At 41.6% G+C, this 24,782-nt stretch overlaps 1 protein-coding gene across 1 annotated transcript in view; it reads left to right on the forward strand.

Moving 5' to 3' along the window:
• Positions 1-565: 565 nt before the first annotated feature.
• The window catches only part of LOC126278835 (odorant receptor Or2-like), a 63,181-nt gene continuing 38,964 nt past the window's right edge, over positions 566-24,782 (forward strand). The window contains exons 1-2 of the mRNA XM_049979111.1: positions 566-901; positions 16,963-17,423. Coding sequence (XP_049835068.1) covers positions 566-901; positions 16,963-17,423 — 797 coding nt within the window. The remainder of the gene's footprint in view (positions 902-16,962; positions 17,424-24,782) is intronic.

The raw sequence follows: 24,782 nt of genomic DNA on the forward strand, positions 1-24,782 counted from the left end.
CTGCTGAAAGCATGAGAATATAAATATATTTCATGCATGAGACGCGTGTATTTCTGTTGCTAGGGTCATAGGCACTTTCCTTGACCACTAAAATTTTTTATCTGGTCCAATATTTCAGCCTTTCTTACCCTACAATCTACTTTGTAATATACTAATATTTTTTTTAAATGTAAATACTTTTGCTGGAAAATCGAATTTGTTCATGGTTCTCGCCGTTTGTGACTCAGGTTTACCAACAATTGCGGAATTAGTTTCTCCTGTGTTGGTAAACAGTTTTATTGATTTTGACGATTTATCATCACATCTGTGTGGTTTGTTAAAGCTACTGCCATGATGGGTTATTTGATATATTAAAAATTTAGATATAACAGTCCATATAAGTTTTTCACGATCAACATTCACTGATTTGCCTGAAAGTGTAGAGAACAAATCTATGCTTTGTTGGATATAATGGGTCAGGTCTTCTGGTGTTTACTAGGCAGCTGGAATCACGATAATTTCATTTTATTTGTTAAACTCTAAAACATGATACCTTCTTCTGCAGAGAGAAAACACTGACATCGATATGTTGGTGGTTTCATCGGGGCCGCCATCGGCGGCAGCTGCAGAAGAGGCCAGCGACCTGGACTTCATGCTGAACGTCCTGCACTGGTCAGGGCTGATGCGTCACCCGCACGCTGGTCCTTGGTCACGCCGCATCCACCACCTGATCAACGCATTCTCGACGGTGGCACTGCTGCTCTTCATCTGCTCCCAGGCTGTCCTCCTTTGGCGCCACGGAACAACAGACCTCGAGGTCTTCACTCTCATTCTGTGCATCCTCAACACGTCATGTTCCTGGATGATTCGTCTCAGGCACATAGCATCATGGGAGGTTGAGTTCCAAAGGCTTGCTACGGAGGTTAGTAAATTGGGGTAGGCTGGCCTTGGTGGCCGAGCAGTTCTAGGCGCTACAGTCTGGAACCGCGAGAGCGCTACGTTCGCAGGTTCGAATCCTGCCTCGGCCATGAATGTGTGTGATGTCCTTAGGTTAGTTAGGTTTAAGTAACTCTAAGTTCCATGGCACTCATGACCTCAGAAGTAAGTCTCATAGTGCTCAGAGCCTCTTGACCAAAAATTGGATAGTGTATGCCTATCAAGCGCTCCTAATTGTTCTTCATACATGGAAACATGACGATAATCACTGCCTTGTACAACATTTTTAATTTTATCTCATTCGTACCTGGATTGAGAAAGTACAATGAATTATAGTAATGAATGTTAAATATCATACAAACTCTGGGCGCTTGAGCATGGCTTTTTTTGCTAAAGGTCCGTTCATGTATTTTTAACCGTGTTTCTTCTTTCCGTATTAATTGGACTTTGCAATAAGACAGCACCCGAAGACGACGGTGTATCGAGCTGGACGACATTTTGCTTGGAAATACGGAACCTTTTGCCATGCAAAGACACCCAACAATCTTACCATAATTAAATATACAAAGTGAAACATACATAGGTTAGCACAAATAGTGTATTCTGAAATGTATCACAATTAAATTACGAGACTTTCACTGAGTGTTGAATCACGCAATTACGAGTGCCGTTTGTTTGCAACTCGTGAATGCATTACTAAAATAATGTGGCATTGATGACGTTGTGCCAAAATACGTCCGATCTCGACAAGGCCTAGAAGACAAAAGGTGCCTCTTATTGTACTGGTCAAAAATCGCCGGCCGCGGTGGCCGTGCGGTTCTAGGCACTTCAGTCTGGAACTGCATGACTGCTACGGTCGCAGGTTCGAATCCTGCCTCGGGCATGGATGTGTGTGAAGTCCTTAGGTTAGTTAGGTTTAAGTAGTTCTACGTTCTAGGGGACCGATGACCTCAGATGTTGAGTCCCATAGTGCTCAGAGCCATTTTAACCATTTTTTGATCAAAAATCTTCAAATCTTTCCAGCGGCTGTATGCCTTACTTACACATCCGTGGTCTACATTTATGGCTCAAATAATTTCTTTTTTTCAATACCTATAATTATGTTTTCTGCTAATAAAAGCTCACGACGCAAATGTGTCTTTAAACAGTCCAGGGTGATAAACCGACTTTCTCAATAACGCTTTTGAACAGACGGTTCACAGGTCTCCTGCGGCACCATATTCTTATCTAGTATCAAGATTTCAACGACTTACTCCTTTGTCATCCCCAATAGTTACTTGCACGCCATGCGGTACTTTAGTAAGTTAGCAGAACTGATCGTGGAGATGTTAAGGAGCCAAAATACGCAATATGGTACAAGACATTATATCGTTATCTGTGATGGAAGAAAATTGGTAGTAAGGTTAATTTTTGTTGAGTGATGAATGATTCAGCATTTTCTTTTTTGGATTTCAGCATCAGGTTCCCGCTTCGTAACACTGAGACTAATGCACTAGTGGGCCTAAAGAGACGACAGCGCACTTTCAACTTAAATAACGTTCAAAACTGCTAGTGCAGGTGACAACATGTCAGGGTGAAATTTATGACGTGACAAGCCACAGCTCGTAGTCATTGACGCCATCATCTACATCTACATGGTTACTCTGCTAATCACATGTAAGTGCCTGGCAGAGGGTCCATCGAACCACTTTCACAATTCTCTATTATTCCGATCTCGTATAGCGCAAAGAAAGAACGAATACCTATATCTTTCCGTACGAGCTCTTATTTCCCTTCTTTTATCGTGGTGATCGTTCCTCCCTATGCAGGTCGGTGTCAACAAAATATTTTCGCATTCGAAGGAGGAAGTAGGTGATTGCAACTTCGTGAGAAGATTCCGTAGCAACGAAACTTTTAATGATGTCCAGCCCAAATCCTGTATCATTTCTATGACACTCTCTCCCCTACTCCTCGATAACACTGAACGTGCTGCCTTTCTTTGAACTTTTTTGGTGTACTCCGTCATTTGTATCTGGTAATGATCCTACACCGCGCAGCAGTATTCTAAAAGAGGCAAGCGTAGTGTAGGCAGTCTCCTTAATAGACCTGTTACATTTTCTAAGTGTTCTGGGAATAAAACGCAGTCTTTGGTTAGCCTTACCCACAACATTTTCTGTGTGTTCCTTCTAATTTCAGTTGTTCGTAATTTTACTACCCAGCTATGTAGTTGAATTTACGGCTTTTAGATTTCACTGATTTAATGTGTAACTGAAGTTTAACAAATTCCTTTTAGCGTTCTTGTGGATGACCTCACACTTTTCATTATTTAGTGTCACCCGCCAATTTTAGCACCATTCAAATATCTTTTCTGAATCGTTTTGCAATTTGATTTGATCTTCTAATGACTTTATTAGTCGATAAACGACAGCGTGAAATTCAAACAAACTAAGAAGCTAGCTCACATTGGCTCCGAAATCGGTTATATAGAGAAGGAACCACAAAGGGCCTATAACACTACACCTTGGGGAATGCCACAAATCACTTCTGATTTACTCGATGATTTTCCGTCAATTACTGTAGGAAACATAACTGTGACGCTATTCCATGAACACACAATTTCACTACAAGCCACTTATGTTGTACAGTGTCAAAAGCCTTCCGGAAATCCAGAAATACAAAATTGATCTGAAATTCCTTGTCAACAGCACTCCACACTTCATGTCAATAAAGAGCTAGTTGTGTTTCACAGGAACGACGTTTTCTAAACCCATGTTGACTGTGTGTCAATAGACCGTTTTCTTCGAGGTAATTCATAATGTTCAAACAGAATATAGGTTCCAAAATCCTGCAGCATATTGACGTTAACGATATGGGCCTGTAATTTAGTGGATTACTTCTACTACCTTCCTTGAATATTGACATGTGTAGCTTTCCAGGATTTGGGTACGGATCTTTCGTCGAGCGAACGGTTGTACATGACTGTTAAGTATGGAGCTAATACATCGGCATACTCCGAAAGGAGTCCCCCTCCGTAGCGTAGCGGTAGCGTTCTCGCATACCATGTCGGGGTCCTGGGTTCGATTCCCGGCAGGGCAATGGGTGATGTGTGTCCTCCATCGTCACTGACTCGCAAGTCGCCGATGGGGAGTCACCTAAGAAGGTTATGCAATACGGCGGCTGAACTGGGACCGAATGGGGCCTCACGGCCAACAATGCCATAGAATCATTTCATTTACTCCGAATGGAACATGGGTATTGGGGCTAATATGCTAAGACTGTAGATGACTGAAGCTAGCGCCTTTGCTACGAGCAGGACATCGCCTGCAACGCCTATCCTGGGCTCCAGTCCCTTTCGGTTTGACTTTCTTTTCTGTCACCTGTCTTTTGATTGGTTTGATGCAGCCCGCTGCAGATACCTCCCCTCTGCCACCCTCTTCCTCTCAGAGTCGTACAAGCATCCTACGTCCTTAATAATTTGCTGGCTGTATTCCGATCTCTGCCTTCCTCTACGGTTCTTACGCTCTACAGCTCCCTCTAGTACCATGGTAGTTACTCTGTGACGTCTTATCAGGTGTCCTATCATCTTGCCCTTCCTTCTTGTCAGTGTTTTCCATATATTCCTTTCCTTCCGATTCTCTGGAGAACCGTCTCACTCGTTACGCTAAAAGTCTACCTATTTTTGAACATTCTTCTGTAGCCCCACATCTAAAATGTTTCGGTTCTTTCCTGTTCCGGTTTTACCGCAGTCCATGTTCAACAACCGTACAATGCTGTGCTCCAAACGTACATTATCAGAAATTTCATCTTTAAATAATGGCCCTTGTTCGATACTAGTAGACTTCCCTGGGCCAGGAACAACCTTTCTTCCACTCTAGTCTTCTTTTTGTGTGTCATCCATGCTCCATCCGTCATGGGTTAATCTGCTGTCTAGTTAGCAAAATTCCTTAACTTTATCTGTTTCGCGGCCACTAATCCTTATGTTTTCACACTATTGTCACTGCTGCTGCTTCTCATTACTTTCATCTCTCTTCTGCTTCCCCCCAATCCATAATTTGTACCCATTAGACTTTTCGTTGCATTCACCGTATCCTGTAATTCTTCTGCACTTTCACTGAGGATAGCAGTATCACCAGCAAATCTTATCATTGGTGTCCTCTAACCTTGAATTTTAATTCCACTTTCCAACCTTCCTTTTCATTCTGTCAGTGCTTCTTCGATGTAGAGACTCAACTGTTGAGGGCAAAAGATTAAATGTCTGTCTTTCACCCTTTTTAATCCGAGCACTTCGCTTTCTTTCACTCTTATTGTTCCCTCGTGGCTCTTGTACATGTTGTATAGGACCCGTCATTGGTAGTTGCAGCGCCACCAGACTTGTCTCTGAATTTCGTTCTCCTTGTACCATTTGACATTGTGGGACCGTTTTCCCTGTCCGACAAAAACCCGTGAGCGTATCTTGATTTTTCTTTAGTCTTTCTTCCATTATCAACCTCAACATTCGAATCGAATCCTTGTCGCCTTTACATTTCGTAAAGCCAAACTGATCGTCACCTAACATATCACTAGTTTTCTTTTATACTCTTATTTATATATCCATGTCAGTAACTTGGATGCACGAGCTCTTAAGCTGATTGTGCGACAGTTCAAGCACTTGTCGGCTCTCGCAATCTTTGGTATTGTGTGGATGATGCTTTCCCGAAAGTCTGATGGCATATGCCAGTCTTATACACCCTACACACGAACGTGAATAGTCGTTCTGTTTCCACTTGCTCCAATGATTTTAGAAATTCTAATCCAATATTGTCTATCTATTCTGGTCTTTTAAATTCTGAGTGTAATACAGGATTCTCAATCTCTTCTGTATCGACTCGTGTTTCTTCCTCTATCACTTCATCAGACAAGTCTTCCTCCTCATTGAGGTCTTCAATGTATACATTCCATCTATGCGCTATCTCCTCTGCATTTAACAGTGGAAGTTTCAATGGAGCTTCAAGGTTATCACCTTTGCTTTTAATGTGACCGAAGGTTATTTTGACAGTTCTGTGTAGTGGTCAGTCTTTGGGACAGACATTTCCTTTTTTGATTGGCTCACATTTGTCATGCAGCCATTTTACCTTGGCTTCCCTGGACTTTACCTTTATTTCATTCCTAAGTAACTTGTATATCTCCATTCCTGCATTTCCCTGAATTTATGTAATTTCTTCTTTCGTCGATCAGCTGAACTATCTCTTCTCTTACCCACGCTAACCTTAGGCAACTGAAAAACCGTGGCCTGGTCAAGTGCGTCCCGATATCAGTTATTAAGAGCCGAGGTTATGGTTCGAGTGTGGCGTAGTCCCCATGAAACCATGGATCAAAGTAGTCAACAAGGCGCTGTGCAAGCTGGTGGTGGCTCCATAATGGTGTGACCTATTTTTATGGAGTGCTTGGTGGTTGGGGTCTTTGGGGGAAAAGACCAAACAGCGCGGTCACCGGTCTCATCGTATTAGGGAAGGACGAGGAAGGAACTCGCCCATGCCCCTTGAAAAGAACTGTCCCGGCATTTTCCTCAAGTGATTTAGGGAAATCACGGAAAACCTAAATCAGGATGGCAAGATGCTGGATTGAACCGTCGTCCTCCCGAATTTTTATGGAGTGGACTATGTCTTCTACTAGAATGCGATTTTTCACTCTGAAGCGGAGTGTGCTCTAATATGAAACTTCCTGGCAGATTAAAACTGTGTGCTGGACCAAGAGTTGATGTCGGGACCTTTGCCTTTCGCGGGCAAGTGAGCTACCAACTGAGCTACCCAACCAAGACTCACGACCCGTCCTCACAGCTTCAATTCAGCCAGTACCTCGTCTCCTACCTTCCAAACTTACCGGTCAGGTGGCGTAATCTCTATGAAAATTATGCTGGAAACTGGCGAGGTTTTTATACAGGAAAGCTGAAGCTGAAGCTGCATTGACGTGTAGGCCTGTATCTCAGTCTCTACAAAGATTGATTCGAGGAAGACAACTGTTCAGAAAGAAGGAAATGTGCCCAAGTAAAACTATGTGTTTATGAAAGCATAAGGTGGGACATTTTACAGCTATTCCTAAAGAAGCCACGCCAAGGTGATGGAGATGAACTAAAAGAGAGGAATGTGCTAATGACAGCAGAATCAGACGTTGGATGAGGAGAGGAGAAAGATGAAAATGACGAGGAAGGTGGCTATGGAAAGGAGGCATCATCAGAAAGAAAATGATGGCAGAGATGGGAGGTAAATTTTCAGTATAATTTTTAGTAAATCAGTAGACAACAGGACTTCTCTTCTTTAGTGTTCAACCCTGAGGTTGGTTTGCAGCAGAGCGCCATTCCTCTCTTCTGTCTGCTTTCCTCTTCATTTCCACATATGTGTTACATCCAACGTCATTCATGATCTGTTGCATGTATGATATCCTTGGTCACCCCCGCCGATTCCTTCCCTCAATAACTCCTTCTGCTATTGTTCCAATGATATTGTTGTGTCGTAGGATGTGCCCTACAAGTTTGTCTCTTCTTGTTTGGATGTGCCTCCACAGAGATCTGGTTTCCTGTACTCCTCTAAGCACCTCTTCATTTGTTACTTTGTCTGTCCAGCTGATCTTCATCATCCTTCTATAGCACCACATCTCCAGGGCCTCTAGCCGTCTTCTCTCTGCTCTTCCAACTGTCCAAGTTTCACATCCATATAGGGCCACACTCCAAACGAAACCTTTCATGATGCGTTTCCTTATTTTCAGACTGATGTTGTTGCTGGTGAGTAAGTTCCTTCTCCGATTAAATGCAATTTTGGCCTTTTGTATTCTGGTCGCAATTTCTTTCCGGCTTCTACCATCCCTTGTGATTTTGCTTCATAGGTAAGTAAATTCCTGTATCACTTCCAGCTCCTCTCTTCCAATTCTAATTCTCGGAGGTTCATATTCTGCTCCTGTACTGCATACCATCACTTTAGTCTTTTTCTTGTTTATTCTCATTCCATACTGATTGTATAGAATTTTTTCCGTTGTTCTGAGGACTTCCTCTAGATCTTCTTCTGTCTCCGTGACTTTAGCAATATCATCTGCATAACGTACCATGTCTATCTTCTGCCCATTAATTTTGATTCCCACCTCAGTAGTTTCTCGAACTTGGTCTATAGCTTCCTGGATGTAAGCATTGAATATAAGAGGAGAGAGAGCACATCCTTGTCTTACCCCTTTTCTAATATTTGCTTGTTGTTCCACGTGACAGTTCCTAATCACTGCCACCTCATTCTTATAGAAACTATCACGCGGATGTCTTTGTACTTTATTCCAATTTTCCTCAGCACTCTGAACATCTCTTGCCAGATAACGTTGTCAAATGCCTTTTCCATGTCTATAAAGGCAATATAAGTTGGTTTATTTTTCTGTAATTGCTTTTCTATAATGAGTCTTAGTGCCAGAATCGCCTCTCTTGTTCCCAATCCCCTTCTGAAACCAAACTGATCTTCACTCAGCATATCCTCCACCTTCTCTTCAGTTCTCTTCAGAACTATTTTTATGAGAATTTTTGATGCATGTGATATTAGGCTAAGAGTTCGGTGCTGTTCACATTTTGTAGCTGCTGCCTTCTTTGGTATAGGAAGAATGATACATTTCTGGAAGTCTGTCGGTATCTCTCCTGTGTTATAGATGGACCTAATAAGTTTAAGCAGCATCATTTTCATGCCGTCACCAGCATTCTTTATTAGTTCTGCAGGGATGTCATCAATACCCGTTGCTTTGTTGACCTGTAGTTCTTTTAGAGCTCTGTCAAATTCTTCTTGCAGAATGTCATCTCCCTTGTCATCTTCGTCTACTTCCTCTTCTCTTCCTATTACTTCCTCCGAAAGAGGTGTTCCAGCATACAACTCCTCTATGTATTCTTTCCATCTCTTCAGCATGTCTTCACCAAACAGCATTTTCCCCTCTTTATTTTCTATTGTGCCTGAGAGTACTGTTTTACGTTTTTTTTAAAAAATTCATTTGCTGTTCTGTAGGCTAAATCAGTTCTTCCGTTTTGCATATTTTCTTCTACTTTCCTGCACATTTCTCCAAGAAAATTTTCTTTTGCTTTCCTAGCTTCTCTATTAACTAAATTCCTTAGTCTTCTGTATTCAGCTTTTCCTTGTTCCTCAGTTGCATTTTTGTATAATCTTCTGTTTTCTAACAGCTCAATAATATCTGCTGTAATCCATTTCCTCTTGTTTTTGGGTTCAGTTCTTCCAACTATCTTTTCTGCTGCTTTGTATATACCAGATTTAATGTGATTCCAGTCTTCATTTACTCCACCATGTTGAAAATTTTTAATTAGGTTGTGACAGGACTGACACTGTATAAATCATAAGATTTGAAGTGATAGCTAAAGTGAGGATGATAGGTGCTACACAGCTAACTACTGATGGAGACGATTTAATAATTAACAGTATAAGATATCTGTGAGCGACAGTTAGTATACGAGTACAGTCTATGGTTTAAAATTAAACTTCCTAAAACGAGTTACGTAGCACGAGGCCTTCGAAATTATTGGAAAATTCTCCGGCCTACCAATGTTCATAAATAGAAATATCCCATCATCAGACAAGCAAATTTCGACAGAGTCCTATCGTTTAGCTAGCTCTAGACAAGAGTTGAGTCTGATCATTATTAAGATATGACATACATACCGGAATGGAAGAGGACTGAAATGCACCACAAGTCTATGGCTGGAAGAAAGTCTCTAACGAATAGTCAGCACACCTCAACTTCACTGACTAGAATAATCTGAATTAACTGGGTGGAACTGTAGGTTATCTGCTAGCTTCAAGAGTTTTAGAAAGTTATTGAGATTTTAATGAAATAATATCTATTCAATTGTCGATTGGAGCTTATTATCTCCGTGGAAATGAATGTGTTTTGTAAATACATTGTAGAATGTAATCTCTGAACAACCGTCACCACAGTTAGAATGCATCGTGTAAGTAAATGTGCGCAGTTAATCAAGTGTGTATCTAAGGCATCTTTGAAATGTAATCTTTGTAATGAATTTTATTACTGAAATCTTAGAATTTAGCTTTTCTCTTCCAATTGCCTCTCTAACGTAATACTTTGTTTGCACTTCATGTGTCTGGGTATTACAGGGGGAGAGAAAGAGATAGCGAGAAACTGACGTACCATTAGTATTATTGTTATGTATCACCTGTCAGCAGCTAGCAGGGTATGTTACTAAACACCACACCATTAACATGAGGATGGCAGCGGCTGCCTGGGTATATTATTAAACACCACACCACTAACATGAGGAAGTCACATTTGTACAACCTGAAGGTCTATATTTTTTGGTCATCCAGTCAGTAGCTGCTCAGAAGTTTGTGTGCTTGTGTGTGTGAGTGTGTATGTGTGTGTGTGTGTGTGTGTGTGTGTGTGTGTGTGTGTGTGTATGTGTGTGTGTACCTGTGTGAGGGATTCACATCAAATTATTTGAACGTGATCTCAATTTCAGGTCAAAGTTACGTGTTTGCTTTCTTTCTTTCTAATACCTTTGGACACTTCGCCAGTAGTTGTGAAGAACTTTACGTGATTTAACTGCCACACTGTCACTGGCAGATTCATATCCAAGTCCGATGAAATACTTCGTTATGTAGCACCGTCACTAATATCGGACGTTCCTGCCAGTATAGCATCTCCATCACAATAGCATGTGAGCCGAACAGGCATTTGCCGATTCGCTGCTGTGTGATTTTGTAAAGGAGCCAGTTTACCTAGCACAAGTTGGCCAAGCCGAGTTCCTCACGGTTGGCAGAAACAACGCCAGTGAATAGAATTGGAAAAGGTACTACACATGGTGAGGTGTAAACATAGAGTGGGTGTCATCTTTGACAGCGTCAGTCTATTGTACAATGATAAGGTTAAGCTGAAATTATATGTCAAGTTGCATTATGACTAAATGTTGAAAAAACACTGTGTGCGTTTTGAATGTTTTTTCCTTGGGCTATCCTACAATATTCTCTTGACATCTTCCTCCAAAAGAAGTTTTCATTCTGCAGCGTAGTGTGCACAGATATGGAACTTCGTGGCAGAATAAAACTGTATGCCAGACCGGGACTTGAATCTGGGAACTTTACGTCTCGTGCAGAAATTCTTGGAAAATTGAGGTACCGAAATACGACGCACGACCAGTCCTCAATGCTTTATTTCCACCAGTACGTCAACTTCCACCTTCCAAATGCACTGAAGCTCTCCTGTGCGACTTGCAGCACTTGCAGTGCTGGAGTAAAGCATGGTGTTGAAACATGACTTAGCCACAGCCTGGAGTTTCATCCCAGAATGAATTGGAATTCTGAGGCTGTGTGTACGCTGATTTGTACGTCCTTGGAGATTAAAACAATTTGCCAGATTGAGATTCGAACCAAGGACATTTACCTTCGCAGTCAATTTGTCTGCCAGAAGAGTCAATATGGTCCAACTCATGACCTGTCATCACAGCTATACTTCCGCAATTATGTGACCTCCTACCTTACCCACAAATGGTAGAAGATTCTGGTCTCGATATCTGGTCTGGCACACAGCTTTAAAGCTGCCCCTACAGCCATCCACAAGTGCGAAAGTGTTAACGGGGCATGATGTTGTTCACGAACTGATATCTCGATTATGTCAACTAAACGTTCGATTGGATTTATGTCGGCTGATCAGGGCGAACCAACCATTCGTTCGAGCTGTCCAGAATGTCCTTCTAACATACCACGAACAAATATGGCACAGTGATATGGAAAGTTAAATTACGGGAATGGCGGCAAAAGGTATCCAAGTAGCCGAGCATAACCACTCCCAATCGATGATGAGTTCACTTGTACCAGAGAACCCACTCTATTCTGCGGAGAGGCAGTATTCCCATGAAGCCACCACCAGCTTTCATTGTGAACAACTTAGGTCCGTTGGTTGGTGGAGTCTCAGCCACACTCGAAGCCTTCCATCAGCAGTGACCTGCTGAAATCGGGCTCATCTGGAGAGGCATTGGTTTGCCAGTAGTCTATGGTCCAGTAGTCTATGGCTCTTGACTGGTCCATATCCCAGGATATGCTCTGCGGTCGATGTGGTGCTATTAGCAAGGACACTCTCGTCGGTCCTCTGGTACCAAAGCCCACTGAGCCGTGCTGCCGCTCGCATTGGTGCCGTTTATAGGTTTCTGCCCTCTGCTGAAGGCCAGACGGTGTCGTTTAGTTGGCATGGTAGCGGTTGTTTGTCTTCTTCTAGTGTTGACTGGCACCACTCGGTTTTGCAACCGTTGCCTGTAGGCTAGTGGCAGTAGCGGCGGTTATCGATATGTAGTAACTGTTGCCCTACTTTGGGGCCACGTCGTCGATTTTGTGGGTCGTGTAAATTTGCCAGTTCGGTAGGGGACTCAGGAGGAGCCAGGTCCGTGCAGTGCAGAATACGCCGGGACTATTTGTGGCATGGAGTGACGGATAGAAGGGCTGTGATCACGGGGTGCACGACCTCGTCATAAACCGTATCCAGCAAGCTTTAAGATGACTTCATTTCAATCCAAGTAGAGAAAACTCCACCATTGGGATGCCTCTCGATTCTCTAGTGACTTGGGGTCGTGTTGCTGCTCAAAGTGTCGCCAAGGCGAACAACAGCGTGTGGAGTGTTTGGGGAAGACGGATATGATTAGCTTTCCTCGACTTCTTATTACTATTTACTGCGTTCAACTTGTTAAAATGTGTTAAGTTCAACCAGCGCTATTTTTTCTTTCCCGGTGGCCGCTAACGCCCCCTGTTACCTGCGAGGGGGTTAGTGTAAGTAACGGCAGCATACGTTTTCTCGCCTTGCCGCTGCTGTCCGGTAAGACGTGTAGTTTTGACAGCTTTCGTGATTGTCTGCTGGTTGGTGATTCTTCTACTCTTGTTGTAGCGATTCCTTTCTCGTTCTGGGCGCTCTAAGTGGATTATTCTGGGGACGTAGTGCAGACCGCCGGTTCCGGTTCTGGCTTCAGCAAGACCATCATTAGTCATTCGTTATACTGCTACTAGTCTGAGTTATCATGTTGTGAAGAGAAAACAACTCTTGACTGCCTATCTCATCGCTCGCGAACGTGTTTGTTGCCGGACCTTCTTAGAGGTCGATTCCTGGACCACTGTCTGTGGCCCCTTGGTTCTAGACTTGTATGTTCTAAAAGGTCTGATGGCCAACAGTTCAGTCTAACGCTCCTTCAGTCCACTGCATTTGAGGGTATAATCTGCCTCCGAACCTTGTGTTTTATCATTGTGTTATTTATTAATGCCTACATTAAAGGTTATAATGTCCGTTTAATAGTTCTGGTCGCCTTCTGTAATAAATCTAGCAGTGTAGTGTTCAGTGGATGTTAAGGGTTGTGTTACAAAGTTTACCGTCATCTTATTTCACCGTTTGGTGATCAGTTGCTTGTTTCTTTAATTAACGTTTGCTGTTTTAAAGCAAGTTTCTAATTTTTTTATATTATTGCAGTTCCTGGCGTGTTAGGAATTCAGCCGTGTGAGCCGTGCTAGCCCCACCTTGTGTGTTGGTTTAAACCCACCATACTTGCTCCGGACACTGCGAGATGGCTGTACTAGCAATGATCACACGCACGGCACAGCGGACACACCAGGAACCGCGATGTTGGCCGTCGAATGGCACTAGCTGCGCAGCATTTGTGCAACGCCGCCGTCAGTGTCAGCCAGTTTGCCGTGGCATACGGAGCTCTATCGCAGTCTTTAACACTGGTAGCATGCCGCGACAGCGTGGACGTGAACCGTATGTGCAGTTGACGGACTTTGAGCGAGGGCGTGTAGTGGGCATGCGGGAGGCCGGGTGGACGTACCCACGATTTGCTCAACACGTGGGGCGTGAGGTCTCCACAGTACATCGATGTTGTCGCCAGTGGTCGGCGGAAGGTGCACGTGCCCGTCGACCTGGGACCGGACCGCAGCGACGCACGGATGCACGCCAAGACCGTAGGATCCTACGCAGTGCCGTAGGGGACCGCACCGCCACTTCCCTGCAAATGAGGGACACTGTTGCTCCTGGGGTATTGGCGAGGACCATTCGCAACCGTCTCCATGAAGCTGGGCTACGGTCCCGCACACCGTTAGGCCGTCTTCCGCTCACGCCCCAACATCGTGCAGCCTGCCTCCAGTGGTGTCGCGACAGGCGTGAATGGAGGGACGAATGGAGGCATGTCGTCTTCAGCGATGACAGTCGCTTCTGCCTTGGTGCCAATGATGGTCGTATGCGTGTTTGGCGCCGTGCAGGTGAGCGCCACAATCATGACTACATACGACCGAGGCACACAGGGCAACACTCGGCATCATGGTGTGGGGAGCGATCTCCTACACTGGCTGTACACCTCTGGTGATCGTCGAGGGGACACTGAATAGTGCACAGTACATCCAAACCGTCATCGAACCCATCGTTCTACCATTCCTAGACCGGCAAGGGAACTTGCTGTTCCAACAGGACAATGCAAGTCCGCATGTATCCCGTGCCACCCAACGTGCTCTAGAAGGTGTAAGTCAACTACCCTGGCCAGCAAGATCTCCGGATCTGTCCCCCATTGAGCATGTTTGGACTGGATGAAGCGTCGTCTCACGCGGTCTGCACGTCCAGCACGAACGCTGGTCCAACTGAGGTGCCAGGTGGAAATGGCAAGGCAAGCCGTTCCACAGGACTACATCCAGCATCTCTACGATCGTCTCCATGGGAGAATAGCAGCCTGCATTGCTGCGAAAGGTGGATATACACTGCACTAGTGCCGACATTGTGCATGCTCTGTTGCCTGTGTCTATGTGCCTGTGGTTCTGTCAGTGTGATCATGTGATGTATCTGACCCCAGGAATGTGTCAATAAAGTTTCCCCTTCCTGGGACAATGAATTCACGGTGTTCTTATTTCAATTTCCAGGAGTGTATTTGCACTGTAAAGAGAGAATTGATTTTTCTGCATCTAATATTACAGTTCAACTAAAGTTCAAATACAGTTCAAAGACAGTTCTCATGCAGTTTTCTGGTCATTCACAGTTCACACGTATCACAGTCCTTACACCAATTGCTGGTCTGTTGCAGTCACAGTTCTCTCTAGCAAAATTTAGCCTCATAATTCCAAAGCAATTCGACTTCAACGACTTTTCCCTCACCAGGGAAGCCATGTACGTCAAATTGAGAAAGACACTGAGGCAGGGATGCCGCGTACAGCAAGTTGAAAAAGAGTATTTGAGACAGAGGGGGTGGGATATGTAAATACACGCGTGTGACAAACTCCTTCCCTCGAAAATATCTCTCCTTCATACAACCTCCGTGTTAGGACAGATGCCGTGTCAGTGATTTCATTTGTTCTAAGATTGCAGTAAACACGAGCTGCCTATTTGCTCCCACCACCCTGAGTGGAATGCATTCTATAGTTGCTGCCCCTGCGCAGAAAACAACACTTACATAGTGAACCCTTTACCTTGACGCTGTAATAAACTCCTAGCGAGGTACTAATATTTTAGAAATAATGAAATTTCCAATTAGTTTGTGAATACGGAATGCCACTCGCTTTTTTTAGCAGAACGCGGGAAGTTGTACTAATATATTCCACTTTGGAGTCATAAGTAATTTCCATTCTTCATCAAAATAATAAACTGCGTATTTCCGTTTTTACCATCACACTGTTCTCAACTACATGTCCAAATAAACATACATTGCTATTAATTTTTTAACCTGATGTCAAAACTACGCGAGGTGGCTCAGTGTTTAGCACACTGGACTCGCATTTGGGAGGACAACGGTTCAATCCTGCGTCCAGGTAACCTGATTTTGGTTTTCCGTGCTTTCTCTAAATCACTATAGGCCAATACCTGGTTGGTACCTTTGAAAGGACACGGCTGACATCCTTCCCCGCCCTTGTCTGGTCCGATGAGACCGATGATGACCTCGCTGTTTGGTCTCTTCCCCAAACAACCTGATGGCAACCCTGGCAGACAGCATGTCCGTCCTCCAAGATTGTCAGTCCAACTCTCAAGTTTACAAACAACAGGTTCCTAATAGAGTCTTAACCAACACCGACTACTTCAGGCAACATATGTGTCCTCTCACTCTCCAGAACCAGTTCAGATTTTTCAGCCTAACCACCCCACCCGCCGTCCAAGTTAGGAGTGATCCGCAGAACTCCAAAGTGATTCATCGGCCTTTGCGGTTAGCAACGCTTACCTATTAGTCCTGGTCGTTAATATTTGTGAAATAAGGGGATGATAGCACGTTATTGAGAAATGCTTTAAAAGGAACTGCAAGTAAATACCCTTTTTAGTTCGTCTAATATTAATGACAGAAGATTATCATTTTGGCTCCCAACTTCCGAACGTAGCAGTCAATCACGGAGAAGGACTACAATTTAGGCGATCTTTCTTACGATACCCGTACCGAATAAACACTCTGTCATCGGTATCTCACACCACACTACATCTTGCTATTGCTGCCTTTTCAACTGCTCTAAGATGAGTTTCTTGGAGTTGAATATGATGACTGTAAAGCCAGAATATTACAGTACGTTCGTCGCAACCTTAAGATTGATTTCTCCGTTTATTTTGCGCAGTGTTGCATGTCTGTTAACACTGACATCTCTACACAAACACCGCTCCTCTCGGTTGTTATGTGAAGAGCGTGGGACACTGATTTCTCCATGGTGAGGGGTAATGCACGAAATCTGGTGTTCTCATTACGCTCTTGTTACTTTGTATGGCAGTGCTGAATTACCTACCGATTTCCGTTATGAAATACCCCCTTGTCTAACAGCAACAAACTTTCCTCTTTCAGAATCTCTTAATTCCGTCCAGTGGCTAAAATAAAGCCGTAAACAATTTCATGTGACTCACCTGAGTGCAAGTGATGATTTCACCTATAAATTATTATTTCATATCTTGTATACGCGACACTACCGATATCTGTATTGTGCAATCACTACCTGATGACTCTTCTCACCTTATCGTTAACTGTGACTGCAAACCGTAACTTGAACTTTAATGGATATTTGACCCATTTCTACTATATTCCCACTTGTAGAGTGTGCGTGTGCAGAGGAATCTGTCTGTTTGCAGGTGCGCTTCGACTTTGACGAGTTCCTGAGCGCTGACGACTTGTGGCTGCTGCGCCTCAGAAGCCGCTCCCAGCGCCGTTTCGTGTCGGCCTACCTGTGTTCTGGCGTGTTCACCTCCGCCGTGTTTGCTGCCATTCCAGTCAGCGCTGAAGGGTTTCCGTTCATAATGGCGCTGCCGTATGACGCAAATCAGCCGCTCGCCTTCGCCACCACGTGGTTGTACACTGCCTACATTGTCTTCTTCGTGGTTTTAGGGAACAGAGCTGCCGATTCCTTCAATATCAGCCTGATAGTTCAACTGCGCAACCAACTCGATCTACTGAGCAGAAAGCTTCGCAACCTAAACGGCTGCATCTCACACACGAAATCTTCCATTAAAAAAACAAAGCGCTCAGAAGATGTGAGCGAAGATGTTTACTATCAGCTTCGAAAGAGCATCCTTCATCATCAGTCAATTATAAGGTATTAATAAATAAACTACTTCAATAAATAGCAACATAAACGGGAGACAACGCTGGAATTAATGTATAAAATACGTTTATGTTATCGCAAACTCTATTTACGCATTTTCTATTTTTATGTAGATGTTTCTTTTCTACAACTGCAGCTTCGGCGTTACGTCGTTGTCAAGCATAAATATTCTATACCATCCATTACATACATAAATACTATGCACGATGGTTGTTCGGAAAGTGAATGGAAACGTCAGTGAAAATCCGGTGAAACTTTTCACAGATGCATTGCTCGTGTCGATCGAGTCACATTGCACTTTTAAGTTCTGAGTACACATTGACTACTAAAGATGGTTAGAACGATAGTGTCTCTGGCCAAGTATGGGTACTCTCTGTGAGATTTCACCTGTGTTGATGCAACCCCTACCTGTCATGCATTTTCTTCATCCTAATGATTCTCGAGCGCACACTGCAGGCTCAATGAGGATACCCCCTTGCAGTGCTTTTGATGGAAAGCCACAATACGATCCGTTGGCTATGAATACAACGCTTCGGCACAGACAACTAGCTTAAGATCAGCTTAGAGAAGTGGTGACTGCCGTCTATGACGAGCGTATAGGAAAGGTGGTACACCGCTGCAGGAATGTCTATGTCTGAGCGCGGACTATATAGAGAAATAGCTGTAAGGTGCAGCAAATTGTTTTAGATAAAAGATTTTTTATTTTCACAGTGGTTTCCATATCACAACATATCCAGCCTCATCTACCGAATAGCCCTCGTAAGCTAGAAGCAACAAAACCCTTACTGTTTTGTGTCCCACATTACCGCCTCACCTGTGATCGCTGACATAAGTAGAGGCATTCCGTTACTTGCACTAGTGACTACATATGTTGCTTCCGCTTGAGAAAACGACAGGCGCTCAATAAGTAATGCATCCGTTTTCTGGTCGAAGAGGTGGAAGTAGGAAGGTACAAGATCTGGGTTGTAGGGTGGATCAGGAAGACCAGTTCAATGAAATTTTATGAGCTGCGTCCGCTTGTGTGAGATCTTGCCTTGAAATGCAGTAGAAGAAGCTCGCCAGCATTTTATGGCGACGAACCCGCTGAAATCATTTCTTCAGTTTCCTGAGGGTATCACAGTACACCAAGAGGGTCGACATTAAAGAGAATAATCCCTTCAAATAAGTCCGTCGCAATGACCTTACAAGCGGAGAGTGCGAAGATATGGTGTGGCACAACTCCACGTATTGCTGTTTTGTTTCAGGTTCGAAGTGATGAACCCATGTTTCATCGCCTGTCACGATGTTCGTCAAAACATTGTCACTATCAGCCTCGTGATGCGCAAGGTACTCCGCACAGTGAGTTCTTCTGTTAGGTGGCGAGGAACCCAGTACACTTATGAGTATCCCAATGGTGGTCGAGAATGTCGGCACTACCAACAGAGATGTCCAGTTCAGGAGCGAGAAGTTTGATTATGATGCGTCATTCACCTCGAGTGAGAGTATCCGTACATTCGAACATTGCAGAAAACGCGCATGTGTACAGGCTACCGGCACGGGAGGGATGGGACAGGTTGGATCCACCTTGTTGCGATGATGACAGACGCCTCACCCAACGGATCACTGTGCTTTTGTTAACTGCTAAGTCTCGGTAGACATTTTGCAGGTGCCTATGATCATCTTCTCAGGCCTCATTTCTGCCAAAACAAGCGCAACGACAGCTATCTGCTTGAAATACAACTGCGTTACAGGTGCCATTTTGAAAGTTACTTACAGCACCGCTACTTATCAGTATTTCATAAAACTAAATGAGCTGAAGCGGGAGTATTCCATGATGTCCCACAACAAATAGCGGAGTTTTTCAGCCTAAAGTGGTCAACAAAATGTATAAGGCATTACTTTTGAAGCCCCACTCGTATTACCGTGATTCCACAGAATGTTAGGGGATTGAGAAAGAAAGTACTGATGTTTCACTGTGCTGACGTAATTTCTAAGTTTCATGTATTATACCTGAAAAAGACGTATATAAGGGGTCAAAATATCAAACATATAAATTATCAGTCATCAGCCTGTATCTGTACGGAAGTACAGAGGAAGGAGTTGTTATACGAGAGGGTGCTGAAACCTAATGACCCAGCGTTATTTGGTTCAAATGGCTCTGTGCACTATGGGACTTAACTTCTGAAGTCATCAGTCCCCTATAACTTAGAACTACTTAAACCTAACTAACCTAAGGGCAGCACACACATCCATGAGCGAGGCAGGGTTCGAACCCGCGACCGTAGCGGTCGCGCGGTTCCAGACTGTAGCCTCTAGAACCGCTCGGTCAGTACAGCCGGCAGCGTTATTTGCTTTGTTCTCAGTAGCGATTGGCGTATTACGCGTCATGCAGTACTTGGTCATCTTCCTTGCTTTGCTGACGCAAGTTGTAGTCCCCATGCCGTCAGAGGGTTCCCAACTGTAGTGTGTAACATGGGGTGTGTAACTTATCTATGTTGCTGTGTGAGAACCAGCGTGCTGCAGTCGAGTTTCTAAGCATCCATACATTAGGCATCCTCTCTCTCGGTACGTCAGTCTCAGACAACACACGATCTTTGTGACACCTGCAGCAATCTGGCGCCTCGTAATCACCGTGATTGATCATTCTCCATAGAGTCGCACTATTCGATTTTCATCTGTTTCCATAACTAAAAGAACATCTTTGAGGACATCACTTTGATAGTGATGAACCGGTGGAAGCAGAGGTGAGGTTGTGACACTTTCAACAGTGTCAAAGATTCTATAGTGACAGTATCAACAGTCTGGTCTCCCGTTTTGAGAAATGCGTTTTTCGCCATGGTTACTATGTTGAGAAATATACATATCTTAGAATGGTAATGAAGATTTTTACTAAAAATTTTAGAGAGATGTAACGTAAAAATTTGGAATCATTACTTTCAGCACGCCCCTGAACATATTAAAAATTACAAGTTCAGGTTTATTGAAACAAGCAGTTTCGCTTAGAACAACTATTGGAAGAATGCCATTGTTTTTTCGCTTCGGTACATCGCATTTCCAATTTCAAATGAAAATTTTGCATATATATATATAAAGAATCATTGAATCAGTATTACGTCACCTAGAAGGCGAGAGAAACAAATGGTAGTATCTAGAATGAAATTTTTACTCTGTAGTGGGATGTGTGGTAACTTGGAACTTCCTGGTAAATAAAACTGTGTGCCAGACAGAGAAACTCAACACCTCTGTTTCTTGCATATTCTCATATCAGAGGTCATTCCGCTGCAAATTGGAAATTTCATTCTGGGAATGTCCCTCAGGCAATGGCTAAGCCATGTGCCTGCAATATCCAGGAAGGTTTCTGTAAACATTGAAATGTAGGAAACGAGAGACTGGCAGAAGTAAATCTGTGAGCACTGATTCTTGAATTGTATCTGGGTAGCTAAATTGGTAGAACAATTGTCTGCAAAATGGAAAGGTCCCGACTTAGAGTCTTGGTCTTGCACGCAGTTTTAATCTGCCAGGAAGTTTCAAATGGTAGTGTGCTGGAGAGTTCACTATGTACTCGTTTCTTCTTAAATTCTCATCAAACGTTTAGTAGTATAATTATGGAAAATCACAGCCTTGTAATTTACTGACCATTAGAAACTGAAAGGCACTCTCTATGTACTCTCTACGACCGGCGGTCTTGCTCTCTCTACTGCAGCCAAACGTGACAATAGTACAATGTCTGTGGTCACTCTGCTGCAAAGCAAAATAGATCCCCAAAATAAGTGCCTCAGTAATATTTTCCTGCTTCACACCATGACGCGTAAACGCCAAAACTGGTTAAAGAATAAAGAATTACAGTCAGCAATTTAAAGGTATCCTCCACTACAATGGGCTTCAGGGTTAGGTTTATATATGTACAACGTTCTAATGTTTTCTCTACGACCACGAATGACATAGCACTCATTGCGTCGAAAATAAAATAGTGCTTTAAAGAAATCAAAAATTTTCCATGTTATTTGCCATGAATACATCACGATAATGTAAAGGAAATTCATAAATTCAGCACTCTTCCTCATATCCAATGTGAAACTGAAGAATTTTAGGTTTGTCACTTTAGCAATGGCATGAACATTGCATGAAATCAAGTGAAGCTATAAGGCTCCAGAAACATTTTCGAGTTCTCCAGCTTTGCTTCTATGTTGTGATATTCCAGTACAGCTGCAGAGCCTGTACCATGCTGTTCGAGTTTAGGGAGAACTCAAGTTCGCTGAGATGTGAATTGGAATTTTCACTCCGGAGCGATGTGTGTTGCCATAGCCTGTGCAGTTGTGCAAAGCCACGGTTCCAGGGTGGCATAGTGGTTAACGCATCTGGCTAGTGAGCAGGAGACCTCAAAGTAGTTAAAGATTTCATGTTCTGCTCACTTTGACTCACTAGCTCACTTATGAGTTCGCTCCCTATTTCTCCAATAGGTAGCAAGAACTCACAAACTTCGGCTACTATAATATATATTTTTCAACCCAGAATCAATATTTTTTTAAAGGTGAACATAAGAAAATAAATTTAATATAATTTCTTATAGAAGGTGAACGTAAGAAAAGAAATAAAATTAATTGTGGCAATCTAGTCCTTACCTAATTTTTTTTCTAATTCCTTCTTCTTCAGCAGTGATAAGATTTTTATATTGTTTCAGTGATTTCTTAAATACAGTTACTGTACATTCACAAGGAAGTTTAATTTTTTTATATTCTTTACTATATTCTATACACACTTCATAAAATTCACATTCTAGATATTTATCCCTCTAAAATTCACTAACATCCTTTTTCTCTACACACATACCACATTGCTTTAGGTATTTCATTTACAGAATATAAAATTAAAAAGGAAAAAGAAAAAATCAATCAAAATAAATTCAATCTCAAAAAGCAAACCCTCCTGCACTATTTGAAGGAAAACCTGGACAGTTTTTCTTCTTCTTTTGGTATTCTGTTTATTTCATTTTTACTCTCCACATTTTCTTTGCCGAATGTGAATTCATTGTCCACCCTTCACTTTCTTTTCTTCTTGCTGCATCTTGTCATCTATTTCTAGAGTAGCTATCTCTAGCTGCTGATGATGTGATCTTCTTGATGGGGTCAAGCAATGGACGATGATAGCCAATTACAATAGAATTGGGATGGCCAAACCCATTTCTATAGCAATTCAGCTACTTGGACCACAGGGAAGAGCAATTCTACATAATATCATATATATATATATATATATATATATATATATATATATATATATATATATATATATAGGTATTAGACAGATGAATCACATTCTGCAACTGCCATTTTTCATGTAGGTAAGAATATATAGTTGCTATAGTTTCAACCACCAAGTTTCTACTACTATTTGAAAATAGTTAATTACACCTTTTATTAACCCACCTCTACTTCTATATAAATAGAAGTCAAAAATCAAGTACCTTCTACAAACCAAAACAAGTATTATAGTTATTAACAGAAAATTTATGTAACAATAATATTGTTAGAAATATTAGAGACATAATTTACATAAAAGGAGAAGAATAATTAGAACAATTTATACCAATTACAGAAACATTTTCCGATAATATTAATGTATTTCCAATCCCAGTCTTTATAGATTGGAAAGGGAAATGAAAAATGAAAAATTTCTTATAAGTAAAGAAGTATGTGGTGGTTTTAATAGTATTCAAAGATCTAGGTTTTCTAAATTTAATTTGGCAAGACATGGAGTTAAAGCATAAATGCTATACTTATTACATTCTAATACACAAATAATTTAAGGAACCAAACAGATTATTATAAGCACTTAAAAATTAACAAAAAATGTGCAGAGATTCTGTTGTTATACCTTACAAACTAGAATTAGCAGTTGTAAAAGTTGATACACTTTTAAGAGAAATACCTGTGATTTTAGAAGAACTTAAAAAGGAACACTAATATTTAATGAATTTATATATCACACAAGGTACTGCAGGAAAATTTAACAAAGGAAAATGATCATTCACTTAACAAGTAATTTTAACTTTCGAAAACATGGAGAATATAAAGAAGAATGCAATATCAAAGTTAACATCGATCGTGCTATAGAAAAGGCTAATTAACTTGAATTAATTCTAATTCTAGAGTAAAAATACACCATAAATTTATTTGCCAAATAACAACTCCAGGAGTAAATAAGAGTTTAGGTAACCCAACTACTGATTTTTTAAATTGTCCAGACAGTGATTAAAGGTAACGTTTGGTTCTAAATTAGCTAATGAAAATGGAATTATAAGACTGGAAGCAACAATTTTTAATTACATTAATTCAAATTTCCAGAAAGACCAACGATTCGACCCCTTAACAGACTGTTTACAATTTATAACGAACAATAGCAAACATTTCGAAGAAGCTCCTTTTTATTATGTTCCACTATCCAAAATGTCACAAAAATTAAAAGGTTCTTTATAGAATAGTTTAGTTTTATTTAGAGAAGACAATCTGTAGGAATGGTAAAAATTTCTAAATTGTGTTTGTAACTGTTGTGCGGAATACAAACAAATCCTACATTTCTAAATTTTCTGACTTTTACTTATCTGTAATAATTTATTTTTATAGGAACCTTTAAGAATATATACCGACGTACTACCATTTTGTTCACCCAATGCACCTATATATGTAAACTGGTTTTTATCATTTACTACAAAAACATAATTTCCAAAAAGTTTACTTGTGGGGAAAGATGTTGTTTAAAATAATTTCCTTTTCTTCTTCAACTACTCTTATTGTTTGTTCCACTTCCATAATACTTTTTAATCTTACAGATGTAGTACTATCCAAGTATTCTAGTTTTCTTCCTTATGTGCTTAAATTTTCTTGTTCTTGCTCTCTTTTCTTTTAGTAGATTGTAAATATGGTGTATTAATCGGCTTTATTTCTCGAACAGGAAATGGATGAATTTTGTCAGTTATATTTATTCTTTTTCTAAATAAAAAGTGGAACAATTTCGTTTGTTTTTATTAATTCCAATTTTTCGATGTTTATAACTTTGGTTATTGTAGAAAACAAGCTATATGACGTAGCAAATTGTTTCTCATGATTTTATAAAACATTTTTCTTTTACATAAATTATATATCCTCTCTCTTTGAAAATATCTGTGCATTAAATTGGGTTAACCGGATAAAACTAAATGAAGATAAAACTAACTTAACTAATTTCTCTCTTTCATCTTTGTTTCCTGTTTTAATTTTTAACTGTATACCTGTTAATTTGTATTTTTGTTGTCCCAATAATAATATTTGAATAAATATTTTTAAATATGGCTAAAGTATTTTATAGTGAACCTATTAGTTTTTGCCACATTTT

This window comes from Schistocerca gregaria, chromosome 6 (assembly GCF_023897955.1).
Source record: "Schistocerca gregaria isolate iqSchGreg1 chromosome 6, iqSchGreg1.2, whole genome shotgun sequence".
Classification (NCBI taxonomy): Eukaryota; Metazoa; Arthropoda; class Insecta; order Orthoptera; family Acrididae; genus Schistocerca; species Schistocerca gregaria.